Consider the following 13291-nt stretch of genomic DNA (forward strand, 5'->3'; position numbering starts at 1 on the left):
AAATGTATTTAATAAACTTGTATTTGTATTTTAACTCTTTAGTCTTGTGATTTATATGCGCGTTATTCCAATTATTAAGATGTTGTGATGACAAATGTTGCATATTCAAACAGAAGAAAATGGTAGAATAAGCAGTGCTTTTACTGTCCATTCAAGCGAAAAACCAATGTCGCGCTTGCGCACTTCAATCCTGTATTCTTCAACATGTACGGCAAAAAGCACAACTCTGCTGTGCCTTTGCACGTCAATGTGTTATGCCAGTAATCATCTCTGTTACATATAGAACACGGACCAATTAAAATTGAGACATAATTGGACCTTTGCGTAGCTGACGTCATTACACCCGCTACGTTGTAAGCGCAACACCGCGAAAGTCAAAACGACAGCAGCGGTGTCCGCCGATATCACAGTGTTGAGAAATTTCTCTAAACTCAATTTTAATTAAAAAAAAAAGAGCTAATAGCAAGAGGGCGGTCTACGCTAGCCTTAGATGAACTACTGCAGCAAAAGGGACAAAAAAATGTCCGATTGTTTCAAACTGACTGGTATGGAAGAAAAGAACTATGTGGCTGTGCTAACAGTCAGCGGCTCTACTGCTATCCCTGCCTGCTTTTTTCTAGTCAGACTGTTTGGACTCCAACAGGGTATTGTGATGTGAACAACCTGCTCACAGCTTTAACCAAGCATGAAAAGTCATCAGCTCACATGCAGTGTCAAATTACGCTAAAACCTTCGGTAAATCTCGGATCAACCTTGCACTTGACGAGCAAAAGAGGCTGAATATAATCTACCATAATGAAAAGGTAAAGGAAAACCGAGAGGTATTGAAGGATCTGATAAATGCGACCCGCTTCCTTGCAAACCAAGAGCTTGCTTTTCGTGGCAATGAGCAGTGTGTGTTTTCATTGTTGCTGACTGAGACTGACAAACATAATTGGCCGCTGTGCAATAATGAGAACAAAGATGGTTGCATAACTTGCATTCTGATGCTGGACATTAACTTGTGTGTGTGTGTGTGTGTGTGTGTGTGTGTGTGAGTGAGTGAGTGAGTGAGTGAGAGAGAATACGTCACCCTGATTGGAAATTTCTTGATATCGACCAGACGTGTGTGCCGCGCTTGTGCGTAACGTTTAGCTGTTTTGATGGAGTATTAGCCTAAACAATAAATTAGGTAATCTAGCTTTCATAACTCAATGCATAGCCTCTTACTAACACCACAGCACGTCACTGATTAAAATGTTGAATCTCCTTAGTTTAATATGTACAAAAACTAAAGTGAAAAAACTACAAATTGTGTTTTTTTTTACTGATTTCACTCTTCATGCTAAGATTAAGATAGTTGCCTCCTGACCGTAGCGTCACATATAACATAGGAGTGGTATCGTTTATCTTGTCTAAGTCTTGGCAAGTTGCAAATAAATGTGTTTCCCAAAATCACTCATAAAAGCAGCAACACTAAAGTGTCACATATAGTTCATTAAATGTCAAAGTCTTCCATTCAGAATTACATTACCAACATTATGATGATGCATCATATTTCATAAGCTGAATGTGTTTCGTGCAAAAAAGAAAATCTATTTTCAGTGAAGAAACAGCTGTTTCTAGTCTTAACCTAAGGTAAGATAACCGGCTGCTGGCGTTGGTTTCGTATTTACCGTACAAACGTGACAGTGGTATATAACAAGAATACCTTCTCACTTAATTCTCGGCGAGAAAAGCAAATAAGCACATTTCCCAAAGAGTCAAAATATTTCAGTCAGGCATGGCAAGAAAAACAGGTCAGCTGCTACAGCATGGTGTCAGATGACCTATTTAAGAGATTTATCATTAACTCTGGTTAATGAATTGGTCTAAAGTATTCACACTTCTTCAGCCACATGAGTAAGTTGTATTGATTGGGTAACTATTCTCTACTGGGATAAAAAAAATTGAACTTCTTATCTGATGAGAAACCATTAATTAATGACTTCTATGCCATTATCTGCCTGCCTTATATGGCACCAAGTCTGAAGGTTATGTCAACACATCTCACATGTTTACCTTTGATACACCTACTCGCTGCGGGCTTAAAGACTCCAACCGGTCTAGAGGGGCTGTTAGTTCAGATTACTGGGTGGTTAGAAGTCAGATATCCATTTTGGTAGTGCAGTGGCAGGATTAGGGGTAATTCTGCTGTGTTTACTCAGTTATGGATGAAATCACACACTGACTGCAGCTACTACGTCTCTTACAGTAGAGAACGTGATGCATGTTGCTGGAACGTGATGGACATTTCCTGTTTACTCAAAACATACTAAAAGAGAAATACTGTGGTAAAGCAACAGCATCTATGTGAACCCTTGTTCGGCCCCATTCTCTATGTGGCTTTTTTTCATCTTGAAAGTGAAATGGGCTCCTGTATTGCCTTTCCTCCCATAACAAAGTTTTTTTTCTTCTCAGTTCAGCCATGCAGCTGATCACTGAACAATCAAGCCCTTGATTTTGATTGTAGTGTGAGAGAGGGTTTTCAGACAGGGCTACTCTATACCGTGGGCTCGGAGCCAACCCTCTCGCTACCACTGAATGGACGCTGAGAGCTGGCCATACCTGGTCAGCGCTGAGACTGATTGGCTGTTTGCAGACAATCCAGGTAACGCTCTCCAGCAGAGGAGGTGTGGTCAGGGAGCCTTCATATGTCCAGTAGTCTAGGCAACCAGGGAGCAGGGATGAAGGGTCAAATCCAGCAAAAGTGGTCTGCTGGCCCTAAAAACAACACAGAAAAAAACAGAGAGAGAAGGTCAGTGAACTACCTTATCATAAATCATTAAATGCAAGAGAATGGGGTTATTATAGAAACATACTTTGGCCTTGATAGCTGTAAAGGCATCAATAATCTTCTGAAGACTGGCATTTTGAGCACCAATCTGAAATATAATAACGTTGAAGGTTAATTATATCATCATCGGCAAACAGTACCATCCATTGCAGTACAAGTGTGTTATACTGATTGCACTAATACTGAACAACGTGCTTTAATCGTCACTGACCTGCAGGAATACTCCAACAACAGCAAGCCCATCAGGCTTGCTAGCAGCCTCACCAAAATTTGCGTATTTGGTGTTCCAGTGCACCAGATGGAGCTGGGAATAAATGAAAAAAAGAATAAGCAAAGCCCTTCCAAAGTAATCTTTTTTTTTATGATCCATTTTCAGAACTGTGGAAATCCTGTCATTTCGGATCTGGTAACTGGACCTTTCATGCACTTAATTTAAATTCACTTTTTTTTTAAATCTAACAGTAGATATTGAACTGAAAAGAGGATGGGATGGATGTTTTTTTTAAAGTTTATTTTGCTATAAAAATGCTATTTGATCAACATAACACAAACAAAACAAAATGTTGTAAGGCAATACTTTTTTCTTTTCCCAACATTTTGGAAACCTTTTTTAAAGAATGTAATAAAAAGTGTGCTTACAGATTGAGGTTTACTTACACAAAACAGAATTAACAGAGCCACGTACTGTATATCAACCTCAATCTGTTAGAATCTAAAGCTTTCTGAGTATGACAATCAGCATAATGGCTCAGAGCATCTGTACCTCAGCAGGATACTTGGTCCCGTTCACAGTATGTTCGGAGCCCTTGTCATCAGAAGCTCCCCAGTGGAAATGAAACTGCTTGAGCCTGTAGATTCCTGAGATGGGGCCATCTTTCAGAGCTGCAGAACAAACACAAATCTCCAGTCAGTTCATCCCACACCAGTCGTGGGTAGTGCTGCCGTCAGCCATGACGATACCTTGCTAAAAAAAAGACAACAGTAATTCATGTCCCGACATCTGAGTTTACACAATATTCGTACACACTTGTGTCACTTGTGTGTGGTAGACTTCCTATTTAATGGAAGCAGACTCAGTTCCTGTTGTGTAAGCTCTACTCAAACTCAGGGTTACACTCAGTCCGAAATTATGTCTAGGTATTGTTAACATCAAACCGTCTTCCAGTGTTACATCATGTATCTATTTGGAGAATACAAAATAGATCTGTAGCAGATGATTCTATTTCTGGTGCAATGTTATGAAATGCTGAGACACCCACCCATCCACCCACCCACTCAGTAACTGTTTGGTAGTCCAGAAGATTAAAGAAATGCCGAACGGATCTTGAAGAATTTGAGGTGTGTGGGAGTTAAAGGCATTACTGAAAACTACAAAAATAAAGAAGCTGTGTGGTATTCATCTTTTCCACTGCACGCGCACACACACACACAGACACACATGATGCATGACAATGACAGCTACAGATTGTCCTTTATTTAGAAGGGCAGGGTGGAAAACAAGTGAAATACCAAGCAAAGATTAAGATGCACTAACTCATCTAGCTCAGCAGAAGTGCTTTTTTTTCCCTTCATCTTGATAAATGTCCACCAGAAATAATCCATCATTGTGTTGGTTATGTAACCATATTCTTTGTTGTCCTTTATCAGATCAGCTAAAGAACAACCAATCCAAAATCTTCCAAATCCTAAATCCTTTTTCTGGTCTCTTACTGAAATAACATTTTCAAAATCTTATATGAATAATTGCAATTAAACAAAAGAGGAAAAAAAATCTGTGCAAGCTTCATTTTTATAGTAGCCTAACTCACTCCCACGCACATTTGGCCCATTGATAGTGAACCGAGCCCGGTTTTTTTTGACTGAGAGTAGCCTAACCCTCGTTTTATTTTTTTTTGTTGCGCTTTTGACCTCACCAGCAGCAGAAAAGAGTGTCCGTGGGAAAGGTTAACCGTGGGGTCACATTACCAATTCAATCAGTCTACGCATGCTTTATGCTTGGTATTATTCGAAGCCCTTGCAGCCTATTTACCAAAATATATTTTTTTAATTACCAAAATACATTTAGAAAAAAAAAAAAACCTAAATAATCTAATAAAATAAAACAAAAATCAATGTTTGTCAGTTGGATCATTATTGTCAAATCCCTGTTGGCGCTACTGGAATCTGGGGCGCGATTACCCATGCATCCATATAAATATGAACATAATGTTAACATGCTTTAGTTGTATAGTCTTTAAGGTGGAGACTGGGAGAGCTGCTGTTAACACACATGGAGCCATGCATTAAAACCTAGAATGCCGCATTAAGCAGGTTACTTATTGTTGTCCATCACCTGGACCTTGATTGTCTTTGTTAGCAACGAAACCCAAAATATAGCCCAGGTCCAATACTCTTTCAGCTCATCTTATTATACCTACAGATATTGGGATAATAAATTCAAATATAAGAAGATATTGTGTTTTCTCCAGGTTAAGACGATATATTACAATGGACATAATCGGATTCTGGAGCGTTGCTACCAAGCCGAGTATAGGCTCTCCACTGAGTGGCTGTGTTCATATATTATTAATGTCCCACTAACTTGAGCTGTCGGTGTCATCTGCGAAGGTCACTTGGAAGGAATGTCCGTTGTTGAGGATTTCGAGGCAGGTGGACGGGTCGTACTTCAGCTTGAGCGGCTTCAGCCCCTTGTCGTACGATGATGCACCACTGACGATGTCAATGGGAGACTGGCGGGGTCCATTGGCAATAGGGTAGTTATCAGCCCATTTGTCGGGTCCTAAAAATAGTATGATAATAAAATTGTCATCAATCATAGGATTATTAGTTTTGAGTCTTTTAATCACACAAATTACGCATTTGGGGATGTGCTTCATACACGCGTCAGAAAAGACCCCCCAAATGTGCAGAATTAAAAATGTCTGCATGCATTGAACAGTGCATGCTCTGTCCTTTCATTCATTTACTGCCTGACGGTTTTAACATTCCTTCTCATTAATGTCACCTCTGCATTAAAGCGTGTATGCAATGAGCGTCTCACCGTTGTTCTCTGCGTATCCCCAAGACATGGTGACAGTTTTGGATCTATGAGTATGTAGAGCTGTAATTCCCTAAAGCGAGTCGTCCCTCAGCGCAAAGCAGCCAGTGTCCTCCACCTGACAGCTGCAGAGCTTATATAGGGTCCCCTGTGAGCGGTGCGTGTGTGTGTGTGTGTGTGTGTGTGTGTGTGTGTGTCGGGCTGGTGTTAGCCACATGATGTCTGCAATGACCGGGAGGAGTTTAGATGCGCCGCAACGTTGCAACACTTTGGATCAATCAAGATCTCTCTCTCTCTCTCTCCCTCTCTCTCCCTCTCTCTCTCTCCCTCTCTCCCTCTCTCTCCCTCTCTCTCTCTCCCTCTCTCCCTCTCCCTCTCCCTCTCTGTGGTGAAGTCCGCATTGACCAGCGACAAACGAGCAAGAAAATATTCCTTAAAAAAATGTTCCCAGCGCACTCTCACCTTTCATTCAACAGGTTTAACATGTCGTATCTGCGAATTACGCAAATGAATGCAGGCTAAGTGACACCTTCAGACTACAGCTGTGTGACATTTAAAGAGTTGCTTTTGGAATGTATAAAACTGGACTACTAACACGCTAAAACGGAAAACTTCAAGGAGGGCCTCAAATAATTATAAAAAAAGGTTAGTAGGCCTATAAAATAGCAGTGCACACAATTGGTAGCCTAGGACTGTAGTCGTGATCCAACAATCAGGCCTAGGCTACCAATACGAGTAAATCAAACAGACTATAAGTTTGATGACAATGTAATAGGCAATGCAGTGTAACATCAATTGTAAAAAAAATGCTGTCTGGTTTTAAAACTGTAGCTTATTTTGATCCAAAAAAGGCATTCAACAAAGGAGTCCAACACTACACGGAATCACGCGTTGTGTTATTTGCAGAATTTCAGTTGGATCTCGAAACTAAAAACAAGTAATTGTTATCACTTACAGGCAAATAAAACACACTTTTTTTGTCTTAGGAATGAGTTTGACAGGAGTCCTGGCTGGTTCTTGCTTTGCAAAACAGATAAGGACAACTGAAGACACATGATTTATCAGCGATAGGCCCAGGGCTGCAGGTAGGCTGACTCAGTGTTTACTAATACATGATGGACCCACATGACCAGCACATTGTAATCACATACTACTAACCTATGCCAAAAGGCCTTCCCTAATTTGCATGACAAGTATTAAAAACTAAACAATTAAGAGCATCAAGTTGTCTCGGGGATCGCTTTCATCCTTCTACTGATGATCATCATCCTGGTGGCCAAAACAGCTCAGAGTTCAACAGCAGCTCAGCCGATCAGAAACTCAAAGGTGCTGAGGTGAACCCAGCTGGGATGGTATCATGGGGACACCTGCTGTCGGTCAATGGGACTACAACGCTTTTGGTGCGTCTTTCTCGTTTTTTCATTCTCTCCATGCAGGTTTGAGGCAAATGGACATAACCAACAGAAGCTAAATTAATTCAATCTTATTGTAAGTTCAAGTTACTTAATTTTTACCAAGAGGTAGATTTTGTTTGAGTCTTCATACACACATAAAAACAAAGAGGAACATATCACACATCATTCAACTTAAGACAATGTAAATTAAGAAAGAGAAAAAAAATAAACATTTAAATTAAAAGAATACCGGTCCTGAAGATACTTAAATATGAATGTGAACTAAGTATTACTAAAAGCAACAAGACATAAACACCAAATAAACACCTGAGTAAGTATAGCTATGACTGCAATACAGTCATTCAAATGGCATGCTGTCAATTCCCCAAAGATAACTTCTAAAATGTCAAATCATAGACCTACTGTACTATGAATTTCACTAGTAGGCCTATGCAATAGTGTAATTTGGCGAACAGTGTGTGGCATTAATTAGATTGTTAGGAAACCATTCATTGCAACAGATTTAAACGTCTGTGCTTATGTTTTGAAGGCTCCAGATCCAAAACAAAAGTTTTTAAAGCATTTTCTGCTTTTATGCACTGGAAATCACAGACTCAGGGTAATATTTTGGGGGTTTGTGACAATATATTGAACATTAAAAAAATGTTTGTTTTTTAATAAACGTTAAGATTAGAATGAAGTAGTTTTCTCAGTGAAGTTGTCCTTTTAGAAGCCTGTGAGTAAAGACACAACAGTTGAGGTGAAATATGCATTGGCTTTAATAAAACAGTACACACACACACACACACACACACACACACACACACACACACACACACACACACACACACACACACACACACACACACACACACACACACACACACACACACACACACACACACACACACACACACACACACACACACACACACACGCACAAGCTGTGTTTAGTCAGTGCAGTCTGTAGTTGTGTTCAAGTTGTAGTTGAATCCAGTCTGTATCCTGATTGGCTGGAGGCCTGGATCTGTGCCCTCATACAAACTCTCCCGGCTATCATCTCCATCTATACAGATGCCCTGCTTCTCAACGGTGTAGTTCAGCACAGCAAACGGGGCCACGGGTGACTTGGCTATCAGTATCTGTCTCTGGTGTGCGTCCACATACTGGACGATAAGACGCGTGTTGACACTGTGACTCCAGGTGTTACCCAGAGCCGCTGTCACAAACCCAGAATCCACCTCAGATCCCACATGAGTAGTGATCTGGTTGGTGAGTACCACAGGTATGTTGAACTGATGGGCCAGGTATTTCAGGGTGGAGGCCTCGTGACCCAGCAGGTTGCTGCGGTGCATTAGGTTGCCGGGCAACGTTGTGTCGAACTCCTTTCTCACCACTGAGGCCACAGAGTCCAGGATGATGAGACCTGCTCCGGTTGAGATGATGTCCTCTTCTAACCTATCCAGCCTGTTGAGGACGTCTTGACAAGTGAGCTCCCTGAAGAGGTGCACCCGCCCGGCCATCTGCAGGACTCTCTCCTTACTGCTGAAGTAGTCTGGAAACCGGCTCTGAGCAATCTCTACCAGCCTCTCAGCGGAGAAGGCTGACTCAGTGTCGATGTAGACCACACTGCTCTCCAGGCCTCCCTCGCTCTTTGGCAGAGTGGCCACAACACTCAGCATCAGACACATCTGAGTCTTCCCACAGCCAGAGGGGCCTGTGACCTCTGTGATGGTCCCACGAGGAAGGCCTCCTCTCAGAAGTGTATCCAGAGCAGGCAACGACGTGGAGAAACAGGACTGTTGCTTCCACAGCTCCAGAGCCGTCGTGACAGGCGGTGCAACGGCTCTGCTGACTGACAGCAGCAGCACCGCGGCCTTCCGGTAGCTCAGCCCGGCAACATGCATCACTTCAACAGTAGACAGAGACAACAGGTCCTTGCAAGTTTCTATTTGATGTCGTTTGAGTTGTTCACACATGTCCTGTGAAACGCCGGTTCGCTTTAGTATTCTGGTCGCCATTTTTTAAGACGGAAAAACTGGTTCGACATTTGTCAACATCAACAACGGAGTTTTTTTTTTTTGCTAGGATGGCGAGCCGCGAAGGCATGACCCGCCCTACTCCCCCTCTGATTTGCTAGCACTCGTTGCCTGCTTTGGTTGGTTAGGTTTAGGCAAGAGGAGTGGGATTGGTTAGTGTTTGGGTAAGAATGTCAGTATAAGCCAATCAGAGGTGTGAGAGATGGAGAGCAGGGCGGGACATGTTTTTTTTTTTTTATCGACAAAACGCAGTATACAGAGAATAATGTAAACCGAAATACCACATAAAACATCAAGTGTACAAACTTGTGGAGATAAAAAGCATACTAAGCAATACAAACAAAAAATATTACATAGAAAATAAAAATAAAAGAGGTAACCTACATGAACACATACATTTGCAATACAGTTTTCCACAATTTGAATATTTTTTGTTATCAACGATCTAAGTAACTTCAGAAGAGATTTAAATTCTATGAGAGAAATGTAAAATTAGGAGATGAAATAGGGGACACTGAAAAACCACTATGGAAAATTATAGAGAAAACGTCAACAGTCGTCGCAAACAGATGACGTAACAGAAAGGGCACTCTCAAAGTACTAGCCATTTAAGCGAGCACGTGAGGATATCAACATCAAACATCAGCTCCTGAATTACGGTGTGTTTGTAAATTTTAATTGTTAATTCCTTACGCTGTAAACGCGCTGTTTTCTAGCGAAACAGTTAACGTTAGCTGGTTTATGACTGAAAGGTTGTCTAGTTGCCTTCGCACGTAGCCAGTGGTGGAAGAAGTACTCAGATCCTGTACATAGTGTAAAAATATATATATAAAGTACTCTGTTACAAGTTCTGCATTCAAATATTACCCATGTTAGCATATACACGTATTAGCATTGTTAACTAGCTAAAGTTATAACGTTACTTGAAGTACCAAAAGTAAAAGTACTTATTACGCAGAATGTCCCTTTTAAGATACACATCACTGGATTATAATGCATTAAGCCGTAAAACATGCATCAACAGTCCATACTATACAATTTATTTGTACTTTATATTTTGTATAAATTATATAAAACGGTCAAGTGTTGTCAAATAAATCAATGTAGTGCAATATTGGTTTCTAGAATATAATGGAGTAGAAGTATAAAGTAGCATTTATTCTCACGTAAAGTACAAGTACCCCAAAATTATCCTTAGCATTTGACTGTAGGATTAGTAAATACAAATTTCTCTCTATTTTGTTTCCTTTAATGAAAGCACATTATATTGTATTTTACATGTACTGTATAAAAAAGTTCTATAGACGCTAGTCTATTATCATACTACTACAGTCAGTGCTTGTGCATTGTAGGCTATTCATTTGGAAGTTGCAAACAGACCTAAGTACTACACAGATAAGAACATCTGCCTCTGCACCACCAAAGTGAACATAAAATAACTATAAAATATATAAATGCATATGACACTGTTGTCAAAACACACGCAATTGACATAGACAGAGACGGCATCTTGGAAGTTTGTGATCAATTCTGTATGGTGATGTAACCAAGTGGTGTCCCATTTCATAGGGGTATGTTTTCACTCCTACCCCTTACCTCTTGTTTTCAAGGGCCAAGGGGTAGGGGTAAGGGGCAAGGGGTAGGGGTAAAATGGAGAAAATGGATTCAGCCTTAAACTCAGCTTATGTATCTCTTTTTCCACCAACCCTACAAATAACCAGTCAGATAATTGGGATCAGGTTTTGTTTATGGTGCAACTTTTGGTAAAAGTCTAGACACTGCATGAAATTGCAAGAAGGTCAGCTCTGGCAATGTTAAATGTTGTGATTTCAACAGAAAACATATTGGCGTGTTTGTCCTCAATTTATGCCACATTCAGAAGGATTTATTCATGCATTGATATCATCAGAACCTCTTGACCCTGTTCACATTTTATGACTCACTGTCTTAAGCTTTTGGCATAAACAAAGGTGTTGCTAATCAGGTTTCTACAGAGTGTAGGAGGCATGTACATTGGTGCTCATAAGTTTATGAACCCATGCTAAAGTTGATTAAAAAGTGGAATAAAAAAATCATGTTTAGGAAATTGATCTTAATGCCTTAATTAAACGAATTAGGACAAATCTTACTTTTAAGGACACTAATTTTCTTTGTGAATGAATAATGTATCGTAAATAAGTAATTGTTCTTCTTTAAAATACAGGGGGCATAAGTATACACACCCCTATGTTAGATCCCCATAAAGGCAGAGATTTTTATTTTTAAAGGCCAGTAATTTCATGGATACTCATTCATTCATCATACCTGGATATTGGCATGGGGACACTTTCCATGAATTCATCTCTCAATGCAAATCAAACCAACTATTAGGCTCACTGAAATAAAACCATGCCAAAATGTAGGTATGGTATAGTGTATGTGATCATTTGGAACTATTTTAATTCCAAAGGCCAAGGGAACTTTATCAGGATGCATAGTATCCTGGATCCATGAAAAAAACTGGCCTTTAAAAATTAAAATCTGCCAGTCTCTATGAGAATTCAACCTAGGGGTGTCTATACTTATGCCCCCTGTATTTAAAGGAAGGACATTTATTTATCTATTTACGATACGTTATTCAACATCAACATCTGTCCTTTTTAGAATAGTGAGCCTGTGTGATCAATTTGGAAACTATTACTTTAGGGTAAACCAGTAAAGGAAAAAACAAAGGATAAATCAGAGGAATTGAAAGGAAGTACCATCCCATGCGCTCATCCAAGCTGACTGGCGTTGTCTCCGCAGGTAACATGGGGAAGAATAAACAAAAGGGGAAAAAGCAGAAGAACGTCTTTCAAGTTGCTAACAAGCACTTGAAGCCCAAGAACAAAGCGAAACCTGTCACGACAACGCTCAAACACGTAAGATCTATTTTTTTTTTTTTTTGCATATTTTTTCTTCTCTTTTGTATGTTGGACCTGCTCTAGCGTACCTTCACTTGTGGCTTCCCAGATCAATGCAGTGAAGAATGAGAAGGTTGAGAACCTCAATCAGATCTTCACAGAAGTCCAGGGGGATGTTAGGAGCATTTCAAAAGCTGCTGCTCCCAAACCAAAGAAACAAACACAGGTAGGTGTCCATTATTGATGTTTAAAATCATGTTTTAATCCTTTTCATATAATTCTTACTAATTATGTTTTGTCTATTTTTTTTAGGTTGTCAGAGAGCCACCAAAGGAATCTGTAAACGTTGACAATGCGGCTCAACTCTTCTCTCAGCTATAATGGACCATGACAGCGGGACTGTCATAAAGGACAAACACAGTGACCAGCTGAACTGTATGTCTCTCCGTTTTGGACATGTCAGTCAGTTTACTTCCAATGCATTTTGACATTTCATGCCAAAATGAGGACTGTAGATAAGATGAAAATAAAAAGAGGTTTTTGCACGATAGGAAACCCCTGTGTGTGTGTATTGTAAGCATTCTGTATATTCAATGCAAAGAAAGACATATGTGATATTGTTTCAGAAACAAAGGATATTCTTTTAATTTTATTCATGAATATTCTTTGGTGTAGAAATGTTTGCTTTCTCTTGGCTGCAACAAAAGATTATTTTCCTTATTAATTAAGCTGCTGGTTATTTCCTTGATTAATTGTAGACTAGTGAAAAATATCCATAACAAAGAACCAACAGTCCCTAACAAAACATACTGTTAATTATCATATATAACAAATAATATCAGCAAATACTTCACATTTGAGCAAATGGAGCCAGGTAACATTTGGCATTTTTGCTTGAAAATAGGCTGAAACAACACAGTAGCCGCTAATTCATATTCTGTTGATTTGACAGTAAACTGTTTTCTTGAATAAACTGTTGAATGAAATTAAAGGGGACTTATGAAAGGTAATAAAACGGAACATTTTCAAAAGGAAAGGTACGACCACGTGCGCTGTATTCTTTGTTTTGCAAACCAGTTCAAGGTTTTTACACCTCTATGCTTTTCCTGCCTCTGATTTAGTGT

The 13291-nt window shown here is 39.9% G+C and overlaps 3 protein-coding genes across 3 annotated transcripts in view; 1 reads left to right on the plus strand and 2 right to left on the minus strand.

Annotated features, from left to right (window-relative positions):
• LOC116672106 (carbonic anhydrase 1) overlaps positions 1 to 6130 on the minus strand; it is an 8106-nt gene extending 1976 nt beyond the window's left edge. Inside the window, exons 1-6 of the mRNA XM_032503741.1 lie at positions 5856 to 6130; positions 5397 to 5594; positions 3579 to 3697; positions 3027 to 3119; positions 2841 to 2903; positions 2587 to 2742 (exon numbers count right to left, since the gene is read on the minus strand). Of these exons, the coding sequence (XP_032359632.1) occupies positions 2587 to 2742; positions 2841 to 2903; positions 3027 to 3119; positions 3579 to 3697; positions 5397 to 5594; positions 5856 to 5883 (657 nt within the window). The 5' untranslated portion in view covers positions 5884 to 6130. The remainder of the gene's footprint in view (positions 1 to 2586; positions 2743 to 2840; positions 2904 to 3026; positions 3120 to 3578; positions 3698 to 5396; positions 5595 to 5855) is intronic.
• Positions 6131 to 8118: 1988 nt separating this feature from the next.
• On the minus strand, positions 8119 to 9491 carry rad51b (RAD51 paralog B). The gene has a single exon (XM_032503740.1). The coding sequence runs from the start codon at positions 9265 to 9267 to the stop codon at positions 8197 to 8199; it is 1071 nt and encodes a 356-aa protein (XP_032359631.1). The 5' UTR covers positions 9268 to 9491; the 3' UTR covers positions 8119 to 8196.
• Positions 9492 to 9738: 247 nt separating this feature from the next.
• Positions 9739 to 13002, plus strand: rbis (ribosomal biogenesis factor). Its single transcript, XM_032503742.1, has 4 exons — positions 9739 to 9944; positions 12070 to 12185; positions 12277 to 12393; positions 12480 to 13002. The coding sequence occupies exons 2-4, from the start codon at positions 12075 to 12077 to the stop codon at positions 12546 to 12548; spliced, it is 297 nt and encodes a 98-aa protein (XP_032359633.1). The 5' UTR covers positions 9739 to 9944; positions 12070 to 12074; the 3' UTR covers positions 12549 to 13002.
• Positions 13003 to 13291: the final 289 nt, after the last annotated feature.

Source organism: Etheostoma spectabile, chromosome 22, assembly GCF_008692095.1.
Source record: "Etheostoma spectabile isolate EspeVRDwgs_2016 chromosome 22, UIUC_Espe_1.0, whole genome shotgun sequence".
NCBI classification, from domain to species: Eukaryota; Metazoa; Chordata; class Actinopteri; order Perciformes; family Percidae; genus Etheostoma; species Etheostoma spectabile.

Excerpts from the sequence above, each read along its gene's own strand:
- rad51b (XM_032503740.1), bottom strand. The coding sequence starts at position 9,267 with ATGGCGACCAGAATACTAAAGCGAACCGGCGTTTCACAGGACATGTGT.
- rbis (XM_032503742.1), top strand. The coding sequence starts at position 12,075 with ATGGGGAAGAATAAACAAAAGGGGAAAAAGCAGAAGAACGTCTTTCAA. Across the intron at positions 12,186-12,276 it reads TCACGACAACGCTCAAACAC|ATCAATGCAGTGAAGAATGA; the intron begins GTAAGATCTATT and ends GTGGCTTCCCAG. Across the intron at positions 12,394-12,479 it reads AACCAAAGAAACAAACACAG|GTTGTCAGAGAGCCACCAAA; the intron begins GTAGGTGTCCAT and ends TATTTTTTTTAG.